The sequence below is a fragment of the Gymnoscopelus microlampas genome, assembly GCF_963454915.1.
Source record: "Gymnoscopelus microlampas genome assembly, chromosome: 10".
NCBI classification, from domain to species: Eukaryota; Metazoa; Chordata; class Actinopteri; order Myctophiformes; family Myctophidae; genus Gymnoscopelus; species Gymnoscopelus microlampas.
Genome location: NC_139947.1, coordinates 54,229,894 through 54,257,883, shown reverse-complemented (window position 1 = coordinate 54,257,883; position 27,990 = coordinate 54,229,894). Strand labels below are relative to the sequence as shown.

At 41.9% G+C, this 27,990-nt stretch overlaps 1 protein-coding gene and 1 long non-coding RNA gene across 2 annotated transcripts in view; one reads left to right on the top strand and one right to left on the bottom strand.

Annotated features, from left to right (window-relative positions):
- LOC311053822 overlaps positions 1-27,990 on the top strand; it is a 452,603-nt gene that overhangs the window by 140,204 nt on the left and 284,409 nt on the right. The gene's annotated exons all lie outside the window — the stretch shown is intronic.
- On the bottom strand, positions 193-24,450 carry LOC311053985 (protein ILRUN-like). Its single transcript, XM_084069830.1, has 5 exons — positions 23,942-24,450; positions 7,033-7,187; positions 4,912-5,109; positions 2,323-2,675; positions 193-1,355 (listed from the first exon to the last, which is right to left on the bottom strand). The coding sequence occupies exons 1-5, from the start codon at positions 24,100-24,102 to the stop codon at positions 1,305-1,307; spliced, it is 918 nt and encodes a 305-aa protein (XP_083925956.1). The 5' UTR covers positions 24,103-24,450; the 3' UTR covers positions 193-1,304.

Sequence of the window (27,990 nt, the reverse complement as noted above, 5' to 3'; positions counted from 1 at the left end):
TAATAGAAAATAAGATTATTATTTTTTTGCGTGAACTACCCCTTTAATAGTTAAACATAGACGCCCCCCCCCCCCCCCCCCCAGAATCAGTTGGCCAAAAAAAAAACAGTACATGGCTTTATCCTCCTGCACCTTCTCTTTCACAATGCACACACACACACACACACACACACACACACACACACACACACACGCACACACACATCATATCATATCAGAACACAAATTCTCACATACACACTTATACCTGATTTATTACGTAGTCGCGGGTGGGGGTGGGGGGGGTGGGGGGGGGGGGGGGGGGGGGGCCGATCTACAAGCTATATAGACAAATTATTGTGTTTTACAGACATTGAGCACAGGTGCTGGTTGTCATGTGATCAATACCCAACAGATCCCCAAACCTGTTGTTTTATTTTTTATTTTTGGGGGGGGGGGGGGGTGCGGGGGGGGCGCGTCGTGAGCTTGTATGTCTGCTATTCTCAGCCGTTTCTCTGCCCACGACACCGACGGAGCATAACTCAGGATAAGCATAAGTTAGGCTTGGATGCAGCTGCGCGGGGCAAGAGGAACGCCTCCTCTCCGTTCTAGTGGAGTAGAAGTAAAAGTATTGGGAATTGGAAATACTTAAGTAAAGTACAAATACCTCAAAATTGAACGTAAGTACAGTACTTAAGTAAATGTATTAAAAAAAACGTAGTTACTTTCCACCACTGGCTGTGATCCACTTTTATCATCGCATGATTGGGGATCTTTTTTTGTAATAGATCGGCTAACTTTTGGCGTTGCGAAACACCACCCGCGACAGACATAAAACGTATAAATCAGGCTATAATAATAATAATAATAATAATAATAATAATAATAATAATAATATACTCCTGTGATCATCACTCTCTTTAATCTGCACTCCAGACACAACATCTAAAATAAACTAAATAAAAGATCAGAGAGAAAAAAAAAAAAAAAGAAGTCATCATCTCTTATAAAGGACTCGTATAATAAGCACTCATCTTTTTAACTTAGCATTCACACCCATGCATTCAGTGGATCCGGGGTCCGGTTGGTTCTGGCGTCCAGTAGCACACACTGACCTTCCTCTAAACACAGGACAGGAGCGGGAGTTTTTTCGGGGGCTTTTTTTTTTTTTTTTGCATAAAATGTTTTGTATAGAATCTCCCCCCCAACTTCCACTCTCTGCTGCCGGTCCAGATTGGAGGTCTCTCTCTCTCTCTCTCTCTCTCTCTCTGAGAGGGAGAGGAGGGGCTGCTGCTGTTCTGACCCGTGAGTAATCCCTCCTATTTCTAAGAGTGGCCGAACGGATAGGGTCCATGTTGTACGCCCTGTTGTACACCCTGGAAGGAGGGGAACATGAAAAACAAGAAGGAAATACACGTTATTATTAATAATAATGCATTCTAACGACGTGCCCCTCTTACCCTGATCTCTGCGACGCATTGAGAGCTTGTAGATCGGCTATTTTTGCTGCGCAACATGCTTCCATAGAAGACATGCTGGCTTTCATGGAATCCAAATGACTGAAATCAGTCTTGGCGACTGAGAACTTTAATCCATGAGTGGTTAATGTAAAAAAATATATATTATCACAAAGATTTGGGGGACCCCCTGTAGTAACTTTGAGGACCCCCTAGGGGTCCCGGACTCGCTGTTGAAGACCCCTGCTGTAGAGGGACCCTCTCCCTCATGTTCAACTTCAATTGTGACTTCTAAGTTCTACTTCTCCTCAAAAGGGCAACATTATTATTTTCCATCCTGAATGACAAGCCTAAATAATATTATTATTGCATTTGGCTATGTGCAGTAACTGCAAGCCAATGTTCAGAGGCAGTCAGTATTTGTCTTAATTTCTTTAATTCATATTTCTTTAGTCGCCAACAATTCAACTGTAACCAGTGTTTTGAGACATATTGTCTTGTATTTCTACAAAATAAATGGTAAAATGCATTCTACATACATAAATACAAAGAGAATAAAAAATAAAAAATGATTGGATCGGTGATTGCTATCGGCCTGATCGGACCACCTCTATTTATAACCAGTAACATTGACTCAATTACTATGCTCCTCGGTATTTTAGTGTTTTAGAATGGTATAACAATTAATTGCATCTATTTCATTATGGAATTTACTTGATTATCAAAACTGAATCTATTTTTGCTTGATAACTGGTAATTTCAGGTTGTTTTTTAATGCCCGCGGAATATTAACGATAAGCCGCGGAATCAAGACTTGCTTTCCGTGGAATCTAGACTTTTTCTCCGCGCTTTCCTGGGGGGACTAATTAATACATAGAGTCCTTACCTGGTTGTTAGCTACTACCGACATGTTGCTCTGTTGTTGTAGACTGTTTGAGGATCTGTTCACTGAGTTGTGTGAGAGTCCGTTCTGCTGCTGCTGGAGGTTCTGGAGGTTCTGGAGGCTGCCGGGGTGGTCCCAGCGCTGGCCCTGGTGATCCCCTCCTCCTCCTCCGGGTGGGGGGGGGTGGTGGGGGTGCCTGCTCTTCTGTGGGGAGGCGAAGGGGTTGTAGTCGCTGCCCTCCATGGGGGCGGGGGGGCGCTGGGGCTGGGCGTTGAACTGGGCCTGGAAGGAGGACAGCTGCTGTGTGACGCCCAGGAGACCCCCCACCTCTACACTGAGGATCACCCAGATCACATCTAGGACCACCAGAGAGAGAGAGAGAGAGAGAGAGACAGAGAGAGAGAGAGAGAGAGAGAGAGACAGAGACAGAGAGAGAGAGAGGAAGTTAAAAGTTAAAAGATAATCACAGATAGAATTGACAAACCATCTTGTTTGAGTTTTTGGCCATTTTTGCCAGTTTTTCTTTAACCCTGCTATTTTGCTTTTAATCGTGAAAAATCTGTGCAAATCTTTGGATATAGGTATCTTTAAAGCAAATATTTTTAACTCAAATCTTTGCTTCTGGGGGATTCTACACATGTCTTCTAAATCTAAACAGTTTTTTGAAAAAACATATTCATTTTGCAAATTTTGCTATAATATCAGTGGTTCTCAAAAATGATATAGCCGTGGACCCCCATCTCAAAATGTTTTGTTCCAGGGACCCCCAGAAGTTGTAAGAGAGTCAAAAATGTTTGCTTTAAAAAAATATATATATTCACAGATTTGCGGCACTCTATTTTTGAATAGCCAAAGTATAAGATACTGGTTAAAAGCTCACGGATGCCCCGCGTTTGTGAGCTTGTAGGTGAGCTATTCTCTTTCTTTATTCAAAAGAATAAAATAAAAATAAAAACGTTTGGATCCATTGTGGATGGTTTTTAGGTCTGTTTTTCTTCTTATTTTATTTGGAAAACCAGAGAGAGGAACCAACAACATTTTAAATTCTGGACTTTTACTTGTAACAAGAGTATTTTTAGCAGTGCCAACCGCTCTACATTTGACTTTGACTCCGTGTCTGTGTGTCCGTCCGTATGAGCCCGGGATGAGCACGGCAAAGAAGCAACACATACAAACACACGCGCACACACACACACACACACACACACACCCATAGGCGGCGGGTGAGTCCGACATTTGGGAAGGCTAGTACGGGACACATGCACGCGCGCGCAGCGCGCGTGCATGTTTCCCCCCCCCGTGGATAAAGTTACTTTTGTGGTTACTTTATTACGTTTATTTCGGTTATAGGGTGACAAGCAGTGCTGCGCAGCCTGCGCTGATGTGAACGCAGTAATGCACGTTATTTTCTGCTGAAGGGAGGGGGCGGAGAGGGTGCTCCTTTGATCGGCGGGTAGGCGTGATTGTCACCAGGGGGCTGCAGCGACAGCACACACAATATATAATGCTGCGCACATTTATTATATATAATTTGCTCAATTTCAAAAAATTTCCAGGATAACATTTGGGAAGGCTTAGCCTACCCTAGCCTTCATTACCCGCCGCCTATGCACACACCGACTTGGAGATTGCCTATGCCATCTCTCCTCTCATTGGCCACACGTGCCACTGGTTATCAACGAGGGGTCCAGGGACCCCCAGCGTATGTTATGTCCGTCCGCCCGTATGAGCACGGGATGAGCATGGGATTTTAAACAGCTATAACTCCAGTTTGCAGCATGCCACCAAGTCCAAATTTGGTATGTGGACTTAGACCACCAATAGGGACGAGCATGAATTGCTGAAGCCCCGCCCCAGGGTTCCAGGGACCCCCAGCGTATGTTATGTCCGTCCGCCCGTATGAGCACGGGATGAGCACGGGATTTTAAACAGCTATAACTCCAGTTTGCAGCATGCCACCAAGTCCAAATTTGGTATGTGGACTTAGACCACCAATAGGGACGAGCATGAATTGCTGAAGCCCCGCCCCCTCTGTCTTCCCATTGGCTGGCCTTTAAACAGCCATAACTCAAGTTCGCAGCATGCTACGGAGTACAAATTTGGTAAGTGGACTCAGACCACCAATAGGGACGAACTGAAATGAGTTAAGCCCCGCCCCAAAGGCACCGCTTCCTTCACACAGGGTGTGATTTTTATATTGCAGTATTGGTAGTTTTACATAACCCATTGAGACCTGAAGCCGATTCTACATGTCTCCTAAATCACAACAGTTATCTGAAAAACATATGTTTCTATATCAGTGGTGCTCAATCTTTTTCATGTCAAGGACCCCCGAAATGATGTGTATTTGGCCGCGGACCCCCATCAAAATATTTTGTTCCAGGGACCCCCCGGAAGCAACGATTTGAGTTAAAAATGTTCGCTTTAAAAAAAATGTATATTCAAAGATTTGCACACATTTTCACGATTTTTCAAAAATAGCAGATCTACAAGCTCGTAGCGCGGCACTCGCGCTACGAGCTTGTAGATCTGCTATTTTTGAATAGCCCAAAGTGTAAAATAATGCTTTATAGCTCAAATCTAAAAACTGACCTCCGTAGAAGAGGCCCGTGGCCGTGCACATCCTCCACTGGCCCTGGTACATGCCGGGGGCCACGGGGCTGTGCATCTGAACGCTGACGTCTGCCATCTCCTGGGGGTCCAGAGAGCGCACCATCACCATGTTCACGTGACCGAACTGGTCCCCTCCCACGTACTTCAGACACACTCCGGGGGGCCACGATTCTGAGCCTGAAAACACACACACACATGGAGCAGAGGCGATGATTGACAGGCAAAATCCCTCACCAGCGACACCCGCAGGCAAAGATTCATTTTTTCATTGCAGTTGAAAAGGAGGAAAAAATCACCTGCCATGGCTCACTGGAGTGGAATTTGTTGTTAAAACTACTATACACGTTATACAATCATTGTTGTGTGGTTGCTATATCAGTGGCGCTCCAATTTTTTCCATGTCAAGGACCCCCAAATGTGTGTGCCAAATGTATTTGGCCGTGGACCCCCCCCATCTCAAAACATTTAGTTCCAGAAGCAATATTTCACTTAATTATGTAATTTTGGAACTAAATATTTTGAGATGGGGGTCCGCGGCCAAATACATATCATTTTGGGTGGTCCTTGACATGAAAAGGTTTGAGAACCACTGATATAGATTTTTCAGAAAACGGTTAGGATTTAGGAGACATTTGTAGAATCCACCAGAAGCAAAGATTTGAGTTACAAATGTTTGCTTTAAAAATATATATATATATATTCAAAGATTTGCACAAATGTTCACGATTTAAAAAAAATAGCAGCCGCCGCGCTATGAGCTTGTAGATCTGCTAATCTTCTCTCGGCGGGGCTTTGATGCGAGGCGGACCCTGGCTTTTTGTTGTTCGCCCCCACATAGCAACCAGGAAGCTACGCTAGGGGAACGCTGAACACGCGTTCACACACACACACATGGCGGAGGCGCGCCGACTCAGCAGAGCTTGAGGCCGAGGAGGCGCGAGTGCCCGCGTCGACCGGCCGAAGGTCTGCTAGTCGAATCAGCGTCCGAGTTGTAAACCGATAAGGGTGAGAATAGATCTTTTCATGGGTTACTATCCACGTGTGCGTGTGCGTGTGTGTGTGTGTGCGTGTGTGTGTGTGTGTGTCGTGGATAAACTAAAAGAAATGTTAAAAGCCAGAACACAATAAAATTATCTTAACAGTCATGCTTTCAATAAACCAAATTGAAAGCATGAGCGTGTGCGTGCACACGCATGCACGTTCATGTCTATGCACGTCTGTGCACGTTGCATAGACGTTCTAGTCTAGTGTGGCTTGCATTGCCCTCTAGTGTTGGTTCTATAGAAACGCCTGGGGGGGGTGAAAACGAGCGCTCTTTTTTCAATTTCCCTGGAATGCCAATTTCCCTGAAACATATATATATATTGTGGAGTATCGCCACAATGCCGCCTGTCAGGTAAGCACCACACCTGGGAGAGGCCATGGGACAGAGACAGAGGGAGACCTCGCAGGGAGCGCACCAGCCTGGGCAGCGTCATAGAAGGGCGTTACCTGCCACTCACCATCATGAATCAGCCCCAACTGAGCGCAGCTGCGACGACAGGTTAGGTGTGGCACCAATCTACAAAAGTGGTTACTCTGTCTCAGTCTGGCATTGGCTCTCCTGGTGAATGGACGGGTGCTACAGGCGGTAAGGCAATTCTCCACTATTCCTGCACATTACTGAATGTTTATGAATTGTAGTATTAAAGGACGCTCTCTGTTTACTCCTAGGCAACCTGTGGGAGTTAATCACACATACCTGAGCACAATGCATGGATACTGAGCGATGACGCTGTGGCGCACGGATCCAAACAAAGAGACATTGTGATGCATGAAAATACCCCGACCCGGGGTGAATTTTGAGTTGGACTTTATTATTTGAAGTTTTATAAAAAGTAATACCAAGGGCCTGCGGGTCATATATCTGAAAAGGTGTCAAATAAAAACCCTTAAGTGGGCTTGTACCCTGCATTTTGTGTTTGGCTTTGATCAGTTCCCCACAATATATATATATATATATAATGTTTAGTACACGTGTGTGTGTGTGTGTGTGTGTGTGTGTGTGTGTGTGTGTGTGTGTGTGTGTGTGTGTGTGTGTGTGTGTGTAATGTTTAGTACCTGTGTTCTGTATCCTCCATGTCTTGGTGAAGGTGGTGTCGGGGGGGACAGACTCCCCCTCGCCGATGGTCACGTCCTCAACGAACGACATGCCTGGAGCGTTGATGTTGGGACTCTCAAAGTCGTAGTACGCTCCTATGGCCGCCTGGAGGTTCCTGGACCACGAGAGATCAATACATCAATACATGTACACAATACACTCATGTACAGTTAGATTATTAATATGCAATGTAGGCATCTATCAGACGCTCTTTATCCAGAGCCACTTAACCCTTTAATGGGGTTCCCTGAGGCGAAACATTTTGACAACCACTGGTCTAAACGATATGCTATCAAAAATAATAATCTCTTGTACAGGGGCGGCAGTGGCTCAGGGGGAGTGGCCGGTAGAGCGGGACCGGAGCCGGACGGAAGCCGCAAGGTTTCCAGTTCGATCCCGGGCTCCCCCAGAAGAGTTAGTGTGGAAGTGTCCTTGAGCAAGACGCTGAACCCCTAATTGCTCCCGATGAGCAGGTTGGTGCCTTGAATGGTTTCCTCCGCCATCTGTGTGTGTGTGTGTGTGTGTGTGTGTGTGTGTGTGTGTGTGTGTGTGTGTGAATGTGTGAATGTAAGCTTCAAACCTCCCAAAACAAACTGATTCAACTACTCCTCGGATTGGGGCCCATGACCCACCTCTCTCCCACTCACTTTGCCAGCCTTGGCTGGCTCAGGGTGGAAGACAGGGCAAATTCTCCTTCTACAGCACAGCCACCAAGGAATGGAATAGTCTAACCCCATCCCTCAAAAAATGCAGTTCGCTGGGCTCATTCAAAACAGCCCTAAAAACTCATCTTTCTGGAGGCCTAAAGAGGAGCTAGTACCAGTTTCCCTGTAGTCAGACGACCCCCCCCCCCTCCCCTTTTTTAGTCTATCATTTTTTATTTTCTCATGCCTTTTTTGTACATAATGGTATATATTTTTTCCTCTGTATTCTTATGTTGATTTTTGAACTGTTTGGTTGCTACTATATATGTCTATGAAATTAATTCAAGGACCCCAACGGAAACAATCCCGCAAGGACTTTTTTGGTCGGACCTTTTAGACAAAAGCATTATAAATGTAACTGTGTTGTTTTACATTCTTTTGCCTAATAAAAATTCAATCAATCAATCAATCAATGCACAATCTATGTAAAGCGCTTTGGATAAAAGTGCTATATGAATGCACCATTTACCATTTACATTGAAACTATAGGCAGGCATGCAAACAGCCCCGAGGTGAAAAAGGTGACAACATGTTGTTTTCTTTCGGGTCAGGTGTCACACAATTGCCCTATTTGGGTTCAAAAAGGTGACTGTAGCTGAAAAGTGACACTTTTGCATGTCTGTATAGGATTCCAGGTAAACAATGAACCTACTAGCATCTGTCTAAATAACACACTGTCTAAATTAAAATGTGTAACATTGTGGTTAAAAAAGAACAAGCCAAGTCTGCATGGTCGTCATAACGAATACAAGAACGCTCGCCCCAAAACGCACTCGCCCCGGGTCAATTCCGGCGACCTAGGAACGGTCACCACCAGGTATTCCTAACCTTAACCTCAGTAAAACTATGTCTAAACCTAACCTTATTCCTAAACGTAACCTCATTAAACTATGTCTAAACCTAACCTTATTCCTAAACGTAACCTCATTAAACTATGTCTAAACCTAACCTTATTCCTAAACGTAACCTCATTAAACTATGTCTAAACCTAACCTTATTCCTAAACGTAACCTCATTAAACTATGTCTAAACCTAACCTTATTCCTAAACGTAACCTCATTAAACTATGTCTAAACCTAACCTTATTCCTAAACGTAACCTCATTAAAACTATGTCTAAACCTAACCTTATTCCTAACCTTAACCTCAGTAAAACTATGTCTAAACCTAACCTTATTCCTAACCTTAACCTCAGTAAAACTATGTCTAAACCTAACCTTATTCCTAACCTTAACCTCATTAAACTATGTCTAAACCTAACCTTATTCCTAACCTTAACCTCAGTAAAACTATGTCTAAACCTAACCTTATTCCTAACCTTAACCTCAGTAAAACTATGTCTAAACCTAACCTTATTCCTAACCTTAACCTCATTAAACTATGTCTAAACCTAACCTTATTCCTAACCTTAACCTCAGTAAAACTATGTCTAAACGTAACCTTAACCTCATTAAACTATGTCTAAACCTAACCTTATTCCTAACCTTAACCTCAGTAAAACTATGTCTAAACCTAACCTTATTCCTAACCTTAACCTCATTAAACTATGTCTAAACCTAACCTTATTCCTAAACGTAACCTCAGTAAAACTATGTCTAAACCTAACCTTATTCCTAAACGTAACCTCAGTAAAACTATGTCTAAACCTAACCTTATTTCTAACCTTAACCTCAGTAAAACTATGTCTAAACCTAACCTTATTCCTAACCTTAACCTCAGTAAAACTATGTCTAAACCTAACCTTATTCCTAAACGTAACCTCAGTAAAACTATGCCTAAACCTAACCTTATTCCTAACCTTAACCTCATTAAAACTATGTCTAAACCTAACCTTATTCCTAACCTTAACCTCAATAAAACTATGTCTAAACCTAACCTTATTCCTAACCTTAACCTCAGTAAAACGATGTCTAAACCTAACCTTATTCCTAACCTTAACCTCATTAAAACTATGTCTAAACCTAAACTTATTCCTAACCTTAACCTCATTAAAACTATGTCTAAACCTAACCTTATTCCTAACCTTTAAAGGGACAGTTCACCCCCAAAATGACTTTTTTTCTATGGATGAGTCACCCCATGGAGACTTAAATTCATGGATATTTTTATTTTTTTCGTCTCATTCCTAAAGCCAATAATTTGATGACTGGCAGCGTGTCTCCTACCGGATACATTAGCATCTTTCCTGCCGGTCATCAAATGATTGGCTCAGGAATGAGACAAAAAACAGAAAAATCTCCATGAATTCAAGGCTTGTAATTGATGGAAAATATATATATATTTTTTTGGGTGAAACTATTCCTTGGACCTCAGTAAAACTATGCCTAACCCTAAACCTATTACTAACCTTAAAGGAGCCACACCATGAATTTAAAAAAAAATATTTGATATTTAATATCATATGGTGTAAGTCTCTCAAACCATTTTCAAAAGGTTTGAGCCCAAATCAACACTCAGATATACTCATCCCAAGTCAATTCTCTCTGGCTTATAAAGCACTTTCAGCTGCAATACCAAAACGTCCTGTTGGGCAGAGGGGTGCTACTGAGCAATTCTGTCTGTCAAAATACATGGGCAGAATGTTTCGTGATGTAAGCAAACATGCCATTCTGAGATGGCCTGTTCAGACACGCCCATTCTGAAAATCTCTGAAATGAGAATGAATGACTGAATGTTAAAAAAATATATTTTTTGGGGTACAAGAGACACTGGGGAGCCCAAAAAATACAAAAAAAAAGAAAAAAAAAAGTGAAATTCAATGGTGTGTCTCCTTTAACCTCTATAAAATGAATACAAGAGCCGCTTGGGTGCGAGCGCTCTGCAAAAAGAATAATGGGGGCGCTAACCCCCCATTAAGTTAATGTTAACCCATTAAGACCTGGAACGCATCTGTGTAATTTTACATCTCTTTGGGCTATTCAAAAATAGCAGATCTACAAGCTCATAGCGCGGCACCGAGTGCCGCACTATGAGCTTGTAGATCTGCCATTTTTGAAAAATCGTGAAAATGGTAACCTTTTACCCATGGTAAACTACCAGAGCAGTGAACCTTTTACCCATGGTAAATTACCAGAGCACTGAACCCTTTACCCATAGTAAACTACTAGAGCAGTGAACCTTTTACCCATGGTAAACTACCAGAGCAGTGAACCTTTTACCCATGGTAAACTACTAGAGCACTGAACCTTTTACCCATGGTAAACTACCAGAGCAGTGAACCTTTTACCCATGGTAAACTACCAGAGCAGTGAACCCTTTTACCCATGGTAAACTACTAGAGCAGTGAACCTTTTACCCATAGTAAACTACCAGAGCAGTGAACCTTTTACCCATGGTAAACTACTAGAGCACTGAACCTTTTACCCATGGTAAACTACCAGAGCAGTGAACCCTTTTACCCATGGTAAACTACCAGAGCAGTGAACCCTTTTACCCATGGTAAACTACCAGAGCAGTGAACCTTTTACCCATGGTAAACTACTAGAGCACTGAACCCTTTACCCATAGTAAACTACTAGAGCAGTGAACCTTTTACCCATGGTAAACTACCAGAGCAGTGAACCTTTTACCCATGGTAAACTACTAGAGCACTGAACCTTTTACCCATGGTAAACTACCAGAGCAGTGAACCTTTTACCCATGGTAAACTACTAGAGCACTGAACCCTTTACCCATAGTAAACTACTAGAGCAGTGAACCTTTTACCCATGGTAAACTACCAGAGCAGTGAACCTTTTACCCATGGTAAACTACTAGAGCACTGAACCTTTTACCCATGGTAAACTACCAGAGCAGTGAACCTTTTACCCATGGTAAACTACTAGAGCACTGAACCTTTTACCCATGGTAAACTACTAGAGCAGTGAACCTTTTACCCATGGTAAACTACTAGAGCAGTGAACCTTTTACCCATGGTAAACTACCAGAGCAGTGAACCTTTTACCCATGGTAAACTACCAGAGCAGTGAACCTTTTACCCATGGTAAACTACTAGAGCAGTGAACCTTTTACCCATGGTAAACTACCAGAGCAGTGAACCTTTTACCCATGGTAAACTACTAGAGCACTGAACCTTTTACCCATGGTAAACTACCAGAGCAGTGAACCTTTTACCCATGGTAAACTACCAGAGCAGTGAACCTTTTACCCATGGTAAACTACTAGAGCACTGAACCTTTTACCCATGGTAAACTACTAGAGCAGTGAACCCTTTTACCCATGGTAAACTACTAGAGCACTGAACCCTTTACCCATGGTAAACTACCAGAGCACTGAACCTTTTACCCATGGTAAACTACTAGAGCACTGAACCTTTTACCCATGGTAAACTACCAGAGCAGTGAACCTTTTACCCATGGTAAACTACCAGAGCAGTGAACCTTTTACCCATGGTAAACTACCAGAGCAGTGAACCCTTTTACCCATGGTAAACTACTAGAGCAGTGAACCTTTTACCCATGGTAAACTACCAGAGCAGTGAACCTTTTACCCATGGTAAACTACTAGAGCAGTGAACCTTTTACCCATGGTAAACTACTAGAGCAGTGAACCTTTTACCCATGGTAAACTACTAGAGCAGTGAACCCTTTACCCATGGTAAACTACTAGAGCAGTGAACCCTTTACCCATGGTAAACTACTAGAGCACTGAACCTTTTACCCATGGTAAACTACCAGAGCACTGAACCTTTTACCCATGGTAAACTACCAGAGCAGTGAACCTTTTACCCATGGTAAACTACTAGAGCACTGAACCTTTTACCCATGGTAAACTACCAGAGCAGTGAACCTTTTACCCATGGTAAACTACCAGAGCAGTGAACCCTTTTACCCATGGTAAACTACTAGAGCAGTGAACCTTTTACCCATGGTAAACTACCAGAGCAGTGAACCTTTTACCCATGGTAAACTACTAGAGCACTGAACCTTTTACCCATGGTAAACTACCAGAGCAGTGAACCTTTTACCCATGGTAAACTACCAGAGCAGTGAACCTTTTACCCATGGTAAACTACTAGAGCACTGAACCTTTTACCCATGGTAAACTACCAGAGCAGTGAACCTTTTACCCATGGTAAACTACCAGAGCAGTGAACCTTTTACCCATGGTAAACTACTAGAGCACTGAACCCTTTACCCATGGTAAACTACTAGAGCAGTGAACCTTTTACCCATGGTAAACTACCAGAGCAGTGAACCTTTTACCCATGGTAAACTACCAGAGCAGTGAACCTTTTACCCATGGTAAACTACTAGAGCAGTGAACCCCTTACCCATGGTAAACTACTAGAGCAGTGAACCTTTTACCCATGGTAAACTACCAGAGCAGTGAACCTTTTACCCATGGTAAACTACCAGAGCAGTGAACCCTTTTACCCATGGTAAACTACTAGAGCAGTGAACCTTTTACCCATGGTAAACTACCAGAGCAGTGAACCTTTTACCCATGGTAAACTACTAGAGCAGTGAACCTTTTACCCATGGTAAACTACTAGAGCACTGAACCTTTTACCCATGGTAAACTACCAGAGCAGTGAACCTTTTACCCATGGTAAACTACTAGAGCAGTGAACCTTTTACCCATGGTAAACTACTAGAGCAGTGAACCTTTTACCCATGGTAAACTACCAGAGCAGTGAACCTTTTACCCATGGTAAACTACTAGAGCACTGAACCCTTTACCCATGGTAAACTACTAGAGCACTGAACCCTTTACCCATGGTAAACTACTAGAGCAGTGAACCCCTTACCCATGGTAAACTACTAGAGCAGTGAACCTTTTACCCATGGTAAACTACTAGAGCAGTGAACCTTTTACCCATGGTAAACTACTAGAGCAGTGAACCCTTTACCCATGGTAAACTACTAGAGCAGTGAACCCTTTACCCATGGTAAACTACCAGAGCAGTGAACCCTTTACCCATGGTAAACTACTAGAGCAGTGAACCCTTTTACCCATAGTAAACTACTAGAGCAGTGAACCCTTTACCCATGGTAAACTACTAGAGCAGTGAACCTTTTACCCATAGTAAACTACCAGAGCAGTGAACCTTTTACCCATGGTAAACTACTAGAGCACTGAACCTTTTACCCATGGTAAACTACCAGAGCAGTGAACCCTTTTACCCATGGTAAACTACCAGAGCAGTGAACCCTTTTACCCATGGTAAACTACCAGAGCAGTGAACCTTTTACCCATGGTAAACTACTAGAGCACTGAACCCTTTACCCATAGTAAACTACTAGAGCAGTGAACCTTTTACCCATGGTAAACTACCAGAGCAGTGAACCTTTTACCCATGGTAAACTACTAGAGCACTGAACCTTTTACCCATGGTAAACTACCAGAGCAGTGAACCTTTTACCCATGGTAAACTACTAGAGCAGTGAACCTTTTACCCATGGTAAACTACTAGAGCACTGAACCTTTTACCCATGGTAAACTACCAGAGCAGTGAACCTTTTACCCATGGTAAACTACTAGAGCACTGAACCTTTTACCCATGGTAAACTACTAGAGCAGTGAACCTTTTACCCATGGTAAACTACTAGAGCAGTGAACCTTTTACCCATGGTAAACTACCAGAGCAGTGAACCTTTTACCCATGGTAAACTACCAGAGCAGTGAACCTTTTACCCATGGTAAACTACTAGAGCAGTGAACCTTTTACCCATGGTAAACTACCAGAGCAGTGAACCTTTTACCCATGGTAAACTACTAGAGCACTGAACCTTTTACCCATGGTAAACTACCAGAGCAGTGAACCTTTTACCCATGGTAAACTACCAGAGCAGTGAACCTTTTACCCATGGTAAACTACTAGAGCACTGAACCTTTTACCCATGGTAAACTACTAGAGCAGTGAACCCTTTTACCCATGGTAAACTACTAGAGCACTGAACCCTTTACCCATGGTAAACTACCAGAGCACTGAACCTTTTACCCATGGTAAACTACTAGAGCACTGAACCTTTTACCCATGGTAAACTACCAGAGCAGTGAACCTTTTACCCATGGTAAACTACCAGAGCAGTGAACCTTTTACCCATGGTAAACTACCAGAGCAGTGAACCCTTTTACCCATGGTAAACTACTAGAGCAGTGAACCTTTTACCCATGGTAAACTACCAGAGCAGTGAACCTTTTACCCATGGTAAACTACTAGAGCAGTGAACCTTTTACCCATGGTAAACTACTAGAGCAGTGAACCTTTTACCCATGGTAAACTACTAGAGCAGTGAACCCTTTACCCATGGTAAACTACTAGAGCAGTGAACCCTTTACCCATGGTAAACTACTAGAGCACTGAACCTTTTACCCATGGTAAACTACCAGAGCACTGAACCTTTTACCCATGGTAAACTACCAGAGCAGTGAACCTTTTACCCATGGTAAACTACTAGAGCACTGAACCTTTTACCCATGGTAAACTACCAGAGCAGTGAACCTTTTACCCATGGTAAACTACCAGAGCAGTGAACCCTTTTACCCATGGTAAACTACTAGAGCAGTGAACCTTTTACCCATGGTAAACTACCAGAGCAGTGAACCTTTTACCCATGGTAAACTACTAGAGCACTGAACCTTTTACCCATGGTAAACTACCAGAGCAGTGAACCTTTTACCCATGGTAAACTACCAGAGCAGTGAACCTTTTACCCATGGTAAACTACTAGAGCACTGAACCTTTTACCCATGGTAAACTACCAGAGCAGTGAACCTTTTACCCATGGTAAACTACCAGAGCAGTGAACCTTTTACCCATGGTAAACTACTAGAGCACTGAACCCTTTACCCATGGTAAACTACTAGAGCAGTGAACCTTTTACCCATGGTAAACTACCAGAGCAGTGAACCTTTTACCCATGGTAAACTACCAGAGCAGTGAACCTTTTACCCATGGTAAACTACTAGAGCAGTGAACCCCTTACCCATGGTAAACTACTAGAGCAGTGAACCTTTTACCCATGGTAAACTACCAGAGCAGTGAACCTTTTACCCATGGTAAACTACCAGAGCAGTGAACCCTTTTACCCATGGTAAACTACTAGAGCAGTGAACCTTTTACCCATGGTAAACTACCAGAGCAGTGAACCTTTTACCCATGGTAAACTACTAGAGCAGTGAACCTTTTACCCATGGTAAACTACTAGAGCACTGAACCTTTTACCCATGGTAAACTACCAGAGCAGTGAACCTTTTACCCATGGTAAACTACTAGAGCAGTGAACCTTTTACCCATGGTAAACTACTAGAGCAGTGAACCTTTTACCCATGGTAAACTACCAGAGCAGTGAACCTTTTACCCATGGTAAACTACTAGAGCACTGAACCCTTTACCCATGGTAAACTACTAGAGCAGTGAACCTTTTACCCATGGTAAACTACTAGAGCAGTGAACCCTTTACCCATGGTAAACTACTAGAGCAGTGAACCCTTTACCCATGGTAAACTACCAGAGCAGTGAACCCTTTACCCATGGTAAACTACTAGAGCAGTGAACCCTTTTACCCATAGTAAACTACTAGAGCAGTGAACCCTTTACCCATGGTAAACTACCAGAGCAGTGAACCTTTTACCCATGGTAAACTACTAGAGCAGTGAACCCTTTACCCATGGTAAACTACTAGAGCACTGAACCCTTTTACCCATGGTAAACTACCAGAGCAGTGAACCTTTTACCCATGGTAAACTACTAGAGCAGTGAACCTTTTACCCATGGTAAACTACTAGAGCAGTGAACCTTTTACCCATGGTAAACTACTAGAGCACTGAACCTTTTACCCATGGTAAACTACTAGAGCAGTGAACCCTTTTACCCATGGTAAACTACCAGAGCAGTGAACCTTTTACCCATGGTAAACTACTAGAGCAGTGAACCTTTTACCCATGGTAAACTACTAGAGCAGTGAACCCTTTTACCCATGGTAAACTACTAGAGCAGTGAACCTTTTACCCATGGTAAACTACCAGAGCAGTGAACCTTTTACCCATGGTAAACTACTAGAGCACTGAACCTTTTACCCATGGTAAACTACTAGAGCAGTGAACCCTTTTACCCATGGTAAACTACCAGAGCAGTGAACCTTTTACCCATGGTAAACTACTAGAGCACTGAACCTTTTACCCATGGTAAACTACCAGAGCAGTGAACCCTTTACCCATGGTAAACTACCAGAGCAGTGAACCCTTTACCCATGGTAAACTACTAGAGCACTGAACCTTTTACCCATGGTAAACTACTAGAGCAGTGAACCCTTTACCCATGGTAAACTACTAGAGCAGTGAACCTTTTACCCATGGTAAACTACTAGAGCAGTGAACCCTTTACCCATGGTAAACTACTAGAGCAGTGAACCCTTTACCCATGGTAAACTACTAGAGCAGTGAACCCTTTTACCCATGGTAAACTACCAGAGCAGTGAACCTTTTACCCATGGTAAACTACTAGAGCACTGAACCTTTTACCCATGGTAAACTACCAGAGCAGTGAACCCTTTACCCATGGTAAACTACCAGAGCAGTGAACCCTTTACCCATGGTAAACTACTAGAGCAGTGAACCCTTTACCCATGGTAAACTACTAGAGCAGTGAACCCTTTACCCATAGTAAACTACTAGAGCAGTGAACCTTTTACCCATGGTAAACTACTAGAGCAGTGAACCTTTTACCCATGGTAAACTACTAGAGCAGTGAACCTTTTACCCATGGTAAACTACTAGAGCACTGAACCTTTTACCCATGGTAAACTACTAGAGCAGTGAACCCTTTACCCATGGTAAACTACTAGAGCAGTGAACCCTTTACCCATGGTAAACTACTAGAGCAGTGAACCCTTTTACCCATGGTAAACTACCAGAGCAGTGAACCTTTTACCCATGGTAAACTACTAGAGCACTGAACCTTTTACCCATGGTAAACTACTAGAGCACTGAACCCTTTACCCATGGTAAACTACCAGAGCAGTGAACCCTTTACCCATGGTAAACTACCAGAGCAGTGAACCCTTTACCCATGGTAAACTACTAGAGCAGTGAACCCTTTACCCATGGTAAACTACTAGAGCAGTGAACCTTTTACCCATGGTAAACTACTAGAGCAGTGAACCTTTTACCCATGGTAAACTACTAGAGCAGTGAACCTTTTACCCATGGTAAACTACCAGAGCAGTGAACCTTTTACCCATGGTAAACTACTAGAGCAGTGAACCCTTTACCCATGGTAAACTACTAGAGCAGTGAACCCTTTACCCATGGTAAACTACTAGAGCAGTGAACCCTTTACCCATGGTAAACTACTAGAGCAGTGAACCTTTTACCCATGGTAAACTACTAGAGCAGTGAACCTTTTACCCATGGTAAACTACTAGAGCAGTGAACCCTTTACCCATGGTAAACTACTAGAGCAGTGAACCCTTTACCCATGGTAAACTACCAGAGCAGTGAACCCTTTACCCATGGTAAACTACCAGAGCAGTGAACCCTTTACCCATGGTAAACTACCAGAGCAGTGAACCTTTTACCCATAGTAAACTACTAGAGCAGTGAACCCTTTACCCATGGTAAACTACTAGAGCAGTGAACCCTTTACCCATGGTAAACTACTAGAGCAGTGAACCCTTTACCCATGGTAAACTACTAGAGCACTGAACCCTTTACCCATAGTAAACTACTAGAGCAGTGAACCCTTTACCCATGGTAAACTACCAGAGCAGTGAACCCTTTACCCATGGTAAACTACTAGAGCAGTGAACCCTTTACCCATGGTAAACTACTAGAGCAGTGAACCCTTTACCCATGGTAAACTACTAGAGCAGTGAACCTTTTACCCATGGTAAACTACTAGAGCAGTGAACCCTTTACCCATGGTAAACTACCAGAGCAGTGAACCCTTTACCCATGGTAAACTACCAGAGCAGTGAACCCTTTACCCATGGTAAACTACTAGAGCAGTGAACCCTTTACCCATGGTAAACTACTAGAGCACTGAACCTTTTACCCATGGTAAACTACTAGAGCAGTGAACCTTTTACCCATGGTAAACTACTAGAGCAGTGAACCTTTTACCCATGGTAAACTACTAGAGCAGTGAACCTTTTACCCATGGTAAACTACTAGAGCACTGAACCTTTTACCCATGGTAAACTACTAGAGCAGTGAACCTTTTACCCATGGTAAACTACTAGAGCAGTGAACCTTTTACCCATGGTAAACTACTAGAGCAGTGAACCTTTTACCCATGGTAAACTACTAGAGCAGTGAACCTTTTACCCATGGTAAACTACTAGAGCAGTGAACCTTTTACCCATGGTAAACTACTAGAGCAGTGAACCTTTTACCCATGGTAAACTACTAGAGCACTGAACCTTTTACCCATGGTAAACTACTAGAGCAGTGAACCTTTTACCCATGGTAAACTACTAGAGCACTGAACCTTTTACCCATGGTAAACTACTAGAGCAGTGAACCTTTTACCCATGGTAAACTACTAGAGCAGTGAACCCTTTACCCATGGTAAACTACTAGAGCACTGAACCTTTTACCCATGGTAAACTACTAGAGCAGTGAACCTTTTACCCATGGTAAACTACTAGAGCACTGAACCTTTTACCCATGGTAAACTACTAGAGCAGTGAACCTTTTACCCATGGTAAACTACTAGAGCACTGAACCTTTTACCCATGGTAAACTACTAGAGCAGTGAACCTTTTACCCATGGTAAACTACTAGAGCAGTGAACCCTTTACCCATGGTAAACTACTAGAGCACTGAACCTTTTACCCATGGTAAACTACTAGAGCAGTGAACCTTTTACCCATGGTAAACTACTAGAGCAGTGAACCTTTTACCCATGGTAAACTACTAGAGCAGTGAACCTTTTACCCATGGTAAACTACTAGAGCAGTGAACCCTTTACCCATGGTAAACTACCAGAGCAGTGAACCCTTTACCCATGGTAAACTACCAGAGCAGTGAACCTTTTACCCATGGTAAACTACTAGAGCAGTGAACCCTTTACCCATGGTAAACTACTAGAGCAGTGAACCCTTTACCCATAGTAAACTACCAGAGCAGTGAACCCTTTACCCATGGTAAACTACTAGAGCAGTGAACCTTTTACCCATGGTAAACTACCAGAGCAGTGAACCTTTTACCCATGGTAAACTACTAGAGCAGTGAACCCTTTACCCATGGTAAACTACTAGAGCAGTGAACCCTTTACCCATAGTAAACTACCAGAGCAGTGAACCCTTTACCCATAGTAAACTACTAGAGCAGTGAACCCTTTACCCATGGTAAACTACTAGAGCAGTGAACCCTTTACCCATAGTAAACTACTAGAGCACTGAACCTTTTACCCATGGTAAACTACTAGAGCAGTGAACCCTTTTACCCATGGTAAACTACTAGAGCAGTGAACCTTTTACCCATGGTAAACTACTAGAGCAGTGAACCCTTTTACCCATGGTAAACTACTAGAGCACTGAACCTTTTACCCATGGTAAACTACTAGAGCAGTGAACCTTTTACCCATGGTAAACTACTAGAGCAGTGAACCTTTTACCCATGGTAAACTACCAGAGCACTGAGCCTTTTACCCATGGTAAACTACTAGAGCAGTGAACCCAGGATCCCAACATCATTCCAACGGCAATATCGTGCGGCCAATGTGGGGCTAAATCTGGACGTAGAAATGTAGAAAATGTAGAAATGGATATGCTCACTACTACAGTACAGTTACAGCCAGCAGCAACGTGTGTTTGAGAGAGCGGGCCAAATACATAAAGCAGCATTTTTATTTTTAGATTATAGGCAATAATATAGTAGGCTACTTGATTCCTCTTGACACTCAAGCCACCAGCAGTGTTGCCATGTCTGCTTATTATAAGTGCTGCAGTCGCTCTGTGGCCAAAGCACTTACACACACACCGAGAGAGAGAGAGAGAGTTGTAGAGTGACTGGAACACCTTTGACCCATTCAATCCAGGAAGGCATCTGTGTCATTTTAAGGTTGCTTTGGCTATTTAACACAATGAGTGCCATAAACGGTCCGGACCGTTTTTCATAATCCCAAGTTTTTGACCCAATTTTATTTTTATACGTGGGGCCCACGTGGGGCGCTCTAACGAAACTTTGGGATCATTTAAGGAGTTTCTGAGAAGGAGAGGCCGGATGTGGATCCATGTCAAAAATCCTTCCGGTCGGCCTTTCCAATGTTAACTCCTTGACTAAAAGCTTAATATCACCATTTATTTTTAACGTGGTGGAAGCGAGCCGTTTTCGATCGGCAATCAGCAATGGAGGATCACATTGGAAATATTATTGTTCCAGGCGTTAGTCGGGACCCTCCGCCATCTCGCACGCACGCTTGTTTACATGCACTTCCGCGTCGGGGCTTCTACAGCACGAAACGTATCAACGTAAGTGGATGGAAGAAATGCAGGCACTGAACGTATAATATTTTAATAAACCTCTGGCACCCGATGTGTTAAAAGAAATAGCAGATATACAAGCGCATAGCTTTGAGCTTGTATATCTGCTATTTCTTTGAAATATTGTGGAAAGTTTGTGCAAATCTTGAATAATAAAAATGAATATAAACTGCCCATAAAAAGTTCAGAAACGTAACTTTGTCGATTATATGTCCCCTATAATAATGCCAATTTGTATTTTTGTTTTTATCGTTTATTAGTCACCTTTACAACGAGGTACAGCTTGTAAGGATGGGGCCTTCGTGGAATGAGCAACACAGCTAAACGTGTGGGTAGCGCCTCCAAAAAATGTGCCAAAATCACCCAATATGCTTCTGTTGGTAATCGCTCTTGTTTTGAGCAACCTGCCAGCACACAGTTGAGTGACTGGCACCTGAACATTAGCCTGGTAAACCCTACCTCCGGAAATCTCATTTCTGTCGCTCATCGTTCTGTGATTGACAGCTAACGTTGGCCAATCAGGTGGCGAGTTCGAGTGAGCCCGAATGGAACCGAGTGCAGCCTGAGTGCAGCCGACCAAAAACGAACGCCAGCCATCTTTTTTGACCGCAGTGTTTTTTACTCTCTTTTAAAGTTTAAAACGCTCTCAAACTTCTATTTTGAGGCACGGAATTTACTTTTAAGATATCGTTTGGATAGAATTTACGTGTTTAACTTCATATATGTGGTCAATTAATCATGACAAAGCCTATTTAAGAATAAATATTCAGATAACCGGCAGGGGCGGGTATTGACACGCATGTATCCGAATAAGGCAACCTATTTTGGGCATGGCCGAGTCAAAAGTCCCGTTGCGTCACATAGTCTGGAGGTGGTAAAAATAAACTGCTGATTGGCTGAAGGGGAAAAACGATCATTGGCTGAAGGGGTTGTCAGTCAGCGGTATTACTCCCGCCCAACTCCAGCCCACAGCCAATATTGCAGAATGGGTGATCATGCCAGACTCACTCCTGAAATAAAAAATGGAAATGAGATTTCCGGAGGGAGGGTTTAACAGGCTACCTGAACATGGGTCTTGCAACTTTGTTGAGTTGTTAATTTCCAAGCAGCAACACTGCCCCCCTCCCCCCCCCCAAACCCATGGAAAGATGCCACGTTTGTTCCAAGTTCTGTGACAATGGTGAAGTCAACAAGGAAGACAACAACCCAAGACCCCTTGCTTCAGGAACCATAGATTTACAGGCAAGATTTACACAACGGAACCAAAGACAGATGTCAAAGTTGCAGGACCCATGCTCAGGTGCACACACGCCTGTGACTGACACACGCCTGTGACTGACACACGCCTGTGACTGACACACACCTGTGACTGACACACGCCTGTGACTGACACACACCTGTGACTTACACACACCTGTGACTGACACACGCCTGCCTGCAAATGGTACCAGAGCTGACACAAAATAGCACGTAATCTGCATAACGGAACACCAGCTTCACTTGCCCCAACAATGTAACAATGTAACAATGTAACAATGTAACAGTGTGACAGTTTGACAACGTTACAACGTAACAACGTAACAATGTAACAAAGTGACAGTGACACAGATCAAAGCGTCAGGAGGATGCTATAGTCACATTGTAACAATAGATCAAAGCGTCAGGAGGATGTTATAGTCACATTGTAACAATAGATCAAAGCGTCAGGAGGATGCTATAGTCACATTGTAACAATAGATCAAAGAGTCAGGAGGATGCTATAGTCACATTGTAACAATAGATCAAAGAGTCAGGAGGATGCTATAGTCACATTGTAACAATAGATCAAAGAGTCAGGAGGATGCTATAGTCACATTGTAACAATAGATCAAAGCATCAGGAGGATGCTATAGTCACATTGTAACAATAGATCAAAGAGTCAGGAGGATGCTATAGTCACATTGTAACAACAGATCAAAGCGTCAGGAGGATGCTATAGTCACATTGTAACAATAGATCAAAGAGTCAGGAGGATGCTATAGTCACATTGTAACAATAGATCAAAGCGTCAGGAGGATGCTATAGTCACATTGTAACAACAGATCAAAGAGTCAGGAGGATGCTATAGTCACATTGTAACAATAGATCAAAGCATCAGGAGGATGCTATAGTCACATTGTAACAATAGATCAAAGCATCAGGAGGATGCTATAGTCACATTGTAACAATAGATCAAAGTGTCAGGAGGATGCTATAGTCACATTGTAACAATAGATAAAAGAGTCAGTAGGATGCTATAGTCACATTGTAACAACAGAAAGCATCAGGAGGATGCTATAGTCACATTGTAACAATAGATCAAAGCATCAGGAGGATGCTATAGTCACATTGTAACAGCAGCACAGACACACTGTGTTGTTACGTAATCATGACGTCATGAGGGGAGTCCTACTAACAAACAGGTCGATTCTCCTGGTATTTGGTGTTACATTAAAATAAGAGTTTGATCTAACATAAAGCCAGCAGAGCCTTACATTAAATAATACAACGAAAAATCCCTTTTAAATGAGAGAATTCGGCCATAACATTCATCTTAATAATAGCTGACAGAATATAGAGCTATATTGAACATTTACAATAAGTGATCTACAAGCTACCAGTAGCTTGTAGATCACTTCTTATCGCCTATTATAACACATAGTCATAATGAATATAAACTCTCCCCCCCCCCCCCGGCCTGATCCCCGGCCTCACCAGTTGCTCATGTCCAGGAAGAAGGCGCATCCGGCCGGGTTGAGCTGGAAGCCCAGCAGCCTCTGGAACTCCTGGATGAGGATGTCCTTGTCCTCGGTGCCCAGGCAGCTGAACCTCTGCATCAGCTCCGGGTCCAGGTCCTCCAGGTCCATGGCCTCCATCTGGCTCTCCTCCTCCTGAACAACAGCACCGGGACAGCGGCCTCACTGACACTACTTTAGTCCGAGGCTTCTCGGCCCTTTACTCTGCTCTGCTTACAGTCCTTACAGGCCTCCTCTCCTCCGGTCCGTCCGGCTCTTCTAACTCTTCCTCCCCGGGACAGAGGCGCCTCTAGGCGGCCTTACTGAACTACTTTAGTCCGAGGACCGAGGCCTCCGTCGGGTCGGTTCGGCTCTTCTGTCTTCTTCTTCTTCTTCTTCCCCCCGGGACAGAGACGCCTCTAGGCGGCCTTGCTCCTGTACTTTAGTCCGAGGCCTCAGTGGTCTGTGAGATCTCCTCTCTCTGTCATAACAAACACACACGACAACAACGGAAGTAGCTGCGCGTCACGTGACCCAGTGTTGCCAGATCTTTGCGAGAGAAATAAGCAGCCAGGTCTATGAAAACAAGCCCCCCCACCCCTACAAATAGGCCACATGAGCACTTTAAACATTATGTTTAGAGAAAGACTTTAAACATTATGTTTAGAGAAAGACTTTAAACATTGTGTTTAGAGAAAGACTTTAAACATTATGTTTAGAGAAAGACTTATGTTTAGAGAAAGACTTTAAACATTATGTTTAGAGAAAGACTTTAAACATTATGTTTAGAGAAAGACTTTAAACATTATGTTTAGAGAAAGACTTTAAACATTGTGTTTAGAGAAAGACTTTAAACATTATGTTTAGAGAAAGACTTATGTTTAGAGAAAGACTTTAAACATTATGTTTAGAGAAAGACTTTAAACATTATGTTTAGAGAAAGACTTTAAACATTGTGTTTAGAGAAAGACTTTAAACATTATGTTTAGAGAAAGTCTTATGTTTAGAGAAAGATTTTAAACATTATGTTTAGAGAAAGTCTTATGTTTAGAGAAAGACTTTAAACATTATGTTTAGAGAAAGTCTTATGTTTAGAGAAAGACTTTAAACATTATGTTTAGAGAAAGACTTTAAACATTATGTTTAGAGAAAGTCTTATGTTTAGAGAAAGACTTTAAACATTATGTTTAGAGAAAGACTTTAAACATTATGTTTAGAGAAAGTCTTATGTTTAGAGAAAGACTTTAAACATTATGTTTAGAGAAAGACTTTAAACATTGTGTTTAGAGAAAGACTTTAAACATTGTGTTTAGAGAAAGTCTTATGTTTAGAGAAAGACTTTAAACATTATGTTTAGAGAAAGTCTTATGTTTAGAGAAAGACTTTAAACATTATGTTTAGAGAAAGACTTTAAACATTATGTTTAGAGAAAGACTTTAAACATTATGTTTAGAGAAAGACTTTAAACATTATGTTTAGAGAAAGACTTTAAACATTGTGTTTAGAGAAAGACTTTAAACATTATGTTTAGAGAAAGACTTTAAACATTATGTTTAGAGAAAGACTTTAAACATTATGTTTAGAGAAAGACTTTAAACATTATGTTTAGAGAAAGACTTTAAACATTATGTTTAGAGAAAGACTTTAAACATTATGTTTAGAGAAAGACTTTAAACATTATGTTTAGAGAAAGACTTTAAACATTATGTTTAGAGAAAGACTTTAAACATTATGTTTAGAGAAAGACTTTAAACATTATGTTTAGAGAAACATTATGTTTAGAGAAACATTATGTTTAGAGAAAGACTGGGACAAACAGACAGAATAAATATATATGTGAATGTGTATTTATTTTAATAATTTTTTGGGGGTATTAACCAAATATTATTTTATGTATTTGAGCAGTCTCTGTTTCCAATAATTAAATGTGTTATTGTTTGTTTATGTTTTTGGTGTCCTATAATGCCGTAAGGGATGGGTCTTATGACAAGACACGGTAAGACGTGTTGTGAGCTTGTAGATCTGCTATTTTCAAAAACTCTTTCAATAAAAATGTGGAATATTTGGAAACGTTTTTGAAACACGAAAATGCTCCCTGGCTGTGCCACAAAACATGTTCATGAAAATATTTGAGAACCACTGGTTTGAATAATATATACATATATTTGTAGGAACAATTAAGCCTAAATTAGCAAGTAGCTACACTTTAGAAATAAGGGCAAAAAAAACGCAACCCGCAACAACTACCAAATATTTACAAGCAACTTTACATAAAACAAGCCCAAAGTTGCTTATAAAAAGCCGACATGGCAACACTGCACACGACCTGCCATGCGTGGTTGTAGAGGGGGAGTCACAGCGCCCTCTGGTGGGTGAAGTGGTTGCATGTCACATGACCTGTCTGGTTGTAGAGTAAGTGTAACCATAGATATGTATCTATGAGAGTAACTACTACTGTAGGGGAGTCATAGCGCCCTCTGGTGGAGGAGGAAGGTTTTGGCCTCAGTAATTCAACATATTAATCTTGACAACGATTCCATTGATTGATTGATTGATTGATTGATTGATTGATCGATCGATCGATCGATTGATTGATTGATTGAATGAATACTTTATTAACAGTTTGCAAAAAAAAAGCACAGAGGTGCTACAGTTCAATACAAAAGGATGCTAAAAGGATTAAACCCAAGATAGCACTATTCCATTGGACCCTGACAATTCAATGCATCGAAACATTTAAAGACAAACAATAATATGCAATACTATTCAAAAACATCATATAAACAAGTAGACTTTAAACATTATGTTTAGAGAAACATTATGTTTAGAGAAACATTATGTTTAGAGAAAGACTGGGACAAACAGACAGAATAAATATATATGTGAATGTGTATTTATTTTAATAATTTTTTGGGGGTATTAACCAAATATTATTTTATGTATTTGAGCAGTCTCTGTTTCCAATAATTAAATGTGTTATTGTTTGTTTATGTTTTTGGTGTCCTATAATGCCGTAAGGGATGGGTCTTATGACAAGACACGGTAAGACGTGTTGTGAGCTTGTAGATCTGCTATTTTCAAAAACTCTTTCAATAAAAATGTGGAATATTTGGAAACGTTTTTGAAACACGAAAATGCTCCCTGGCTGTGCCACAAAACATGTTCATGAAAATATTTGAGAACCACTGGTTTGAATAATATATACATATATTTGTAGGAACAATTAAGCCTAAATTAGCAAGTAGCTACACTTTAGAAATAAGGGCAAAAAAAACGCAACCCGCAACAACTACCAAATATTTACAAGCAACTTTACATAAAACAAGCCCAAAGTTGCTTATAAAAAGCCGACATGGCAACACTGCACACGACCTGCCATGCGTGGTTGTAGAGGGGGAGTCACAGCGCCCTCTGGTGGGTGAAGTGGTTGCATGTCACATGACCTGTCTGGTTGTAGAGTAAGTGTAACCATAGATATGTATCTATGAGAGTAACTACTACTGTAGGGGAGTCATAGCGCCCTCTGGTGGAGGAGGAAGGTTTTGGCCTCAGTAATTCAACATATTAATCTTGACAACGATTCCATTGATTGATTGATTGATTGATTGATTGATTGATCGATCGATCGATCGATTGATTGATTGATTGAATGAATACTTTATTAACAGTTTGCAAAAAAAAAGCACAGAGGTGCTACAGTTCAATACAAAAGGATGCTAAAAGGATTAAACCCAAGATAGCACTATTCCATTGGACCCTGACAATTCAATGCATCGAAACATTTAAAGACAAACAATAATATGCAATACTATTCAAAAACATCATATAAACAAGTAGTAAAAAAAAAAAAAATAGTTCAGAATTGCAGCCACCTGTAAGTTCTCTTTTAGAGCCGTTTTGAAGGAGAGTAAGGATTCACATGCTTTTAAAGGGATAGTTCAAGGGATAGTTGAAAGCATATGGAGAACATAGGGGGAAATGGCCACCAATCGGGTTAAAATGCTTTTTATTTAACAATTCAGAATATTC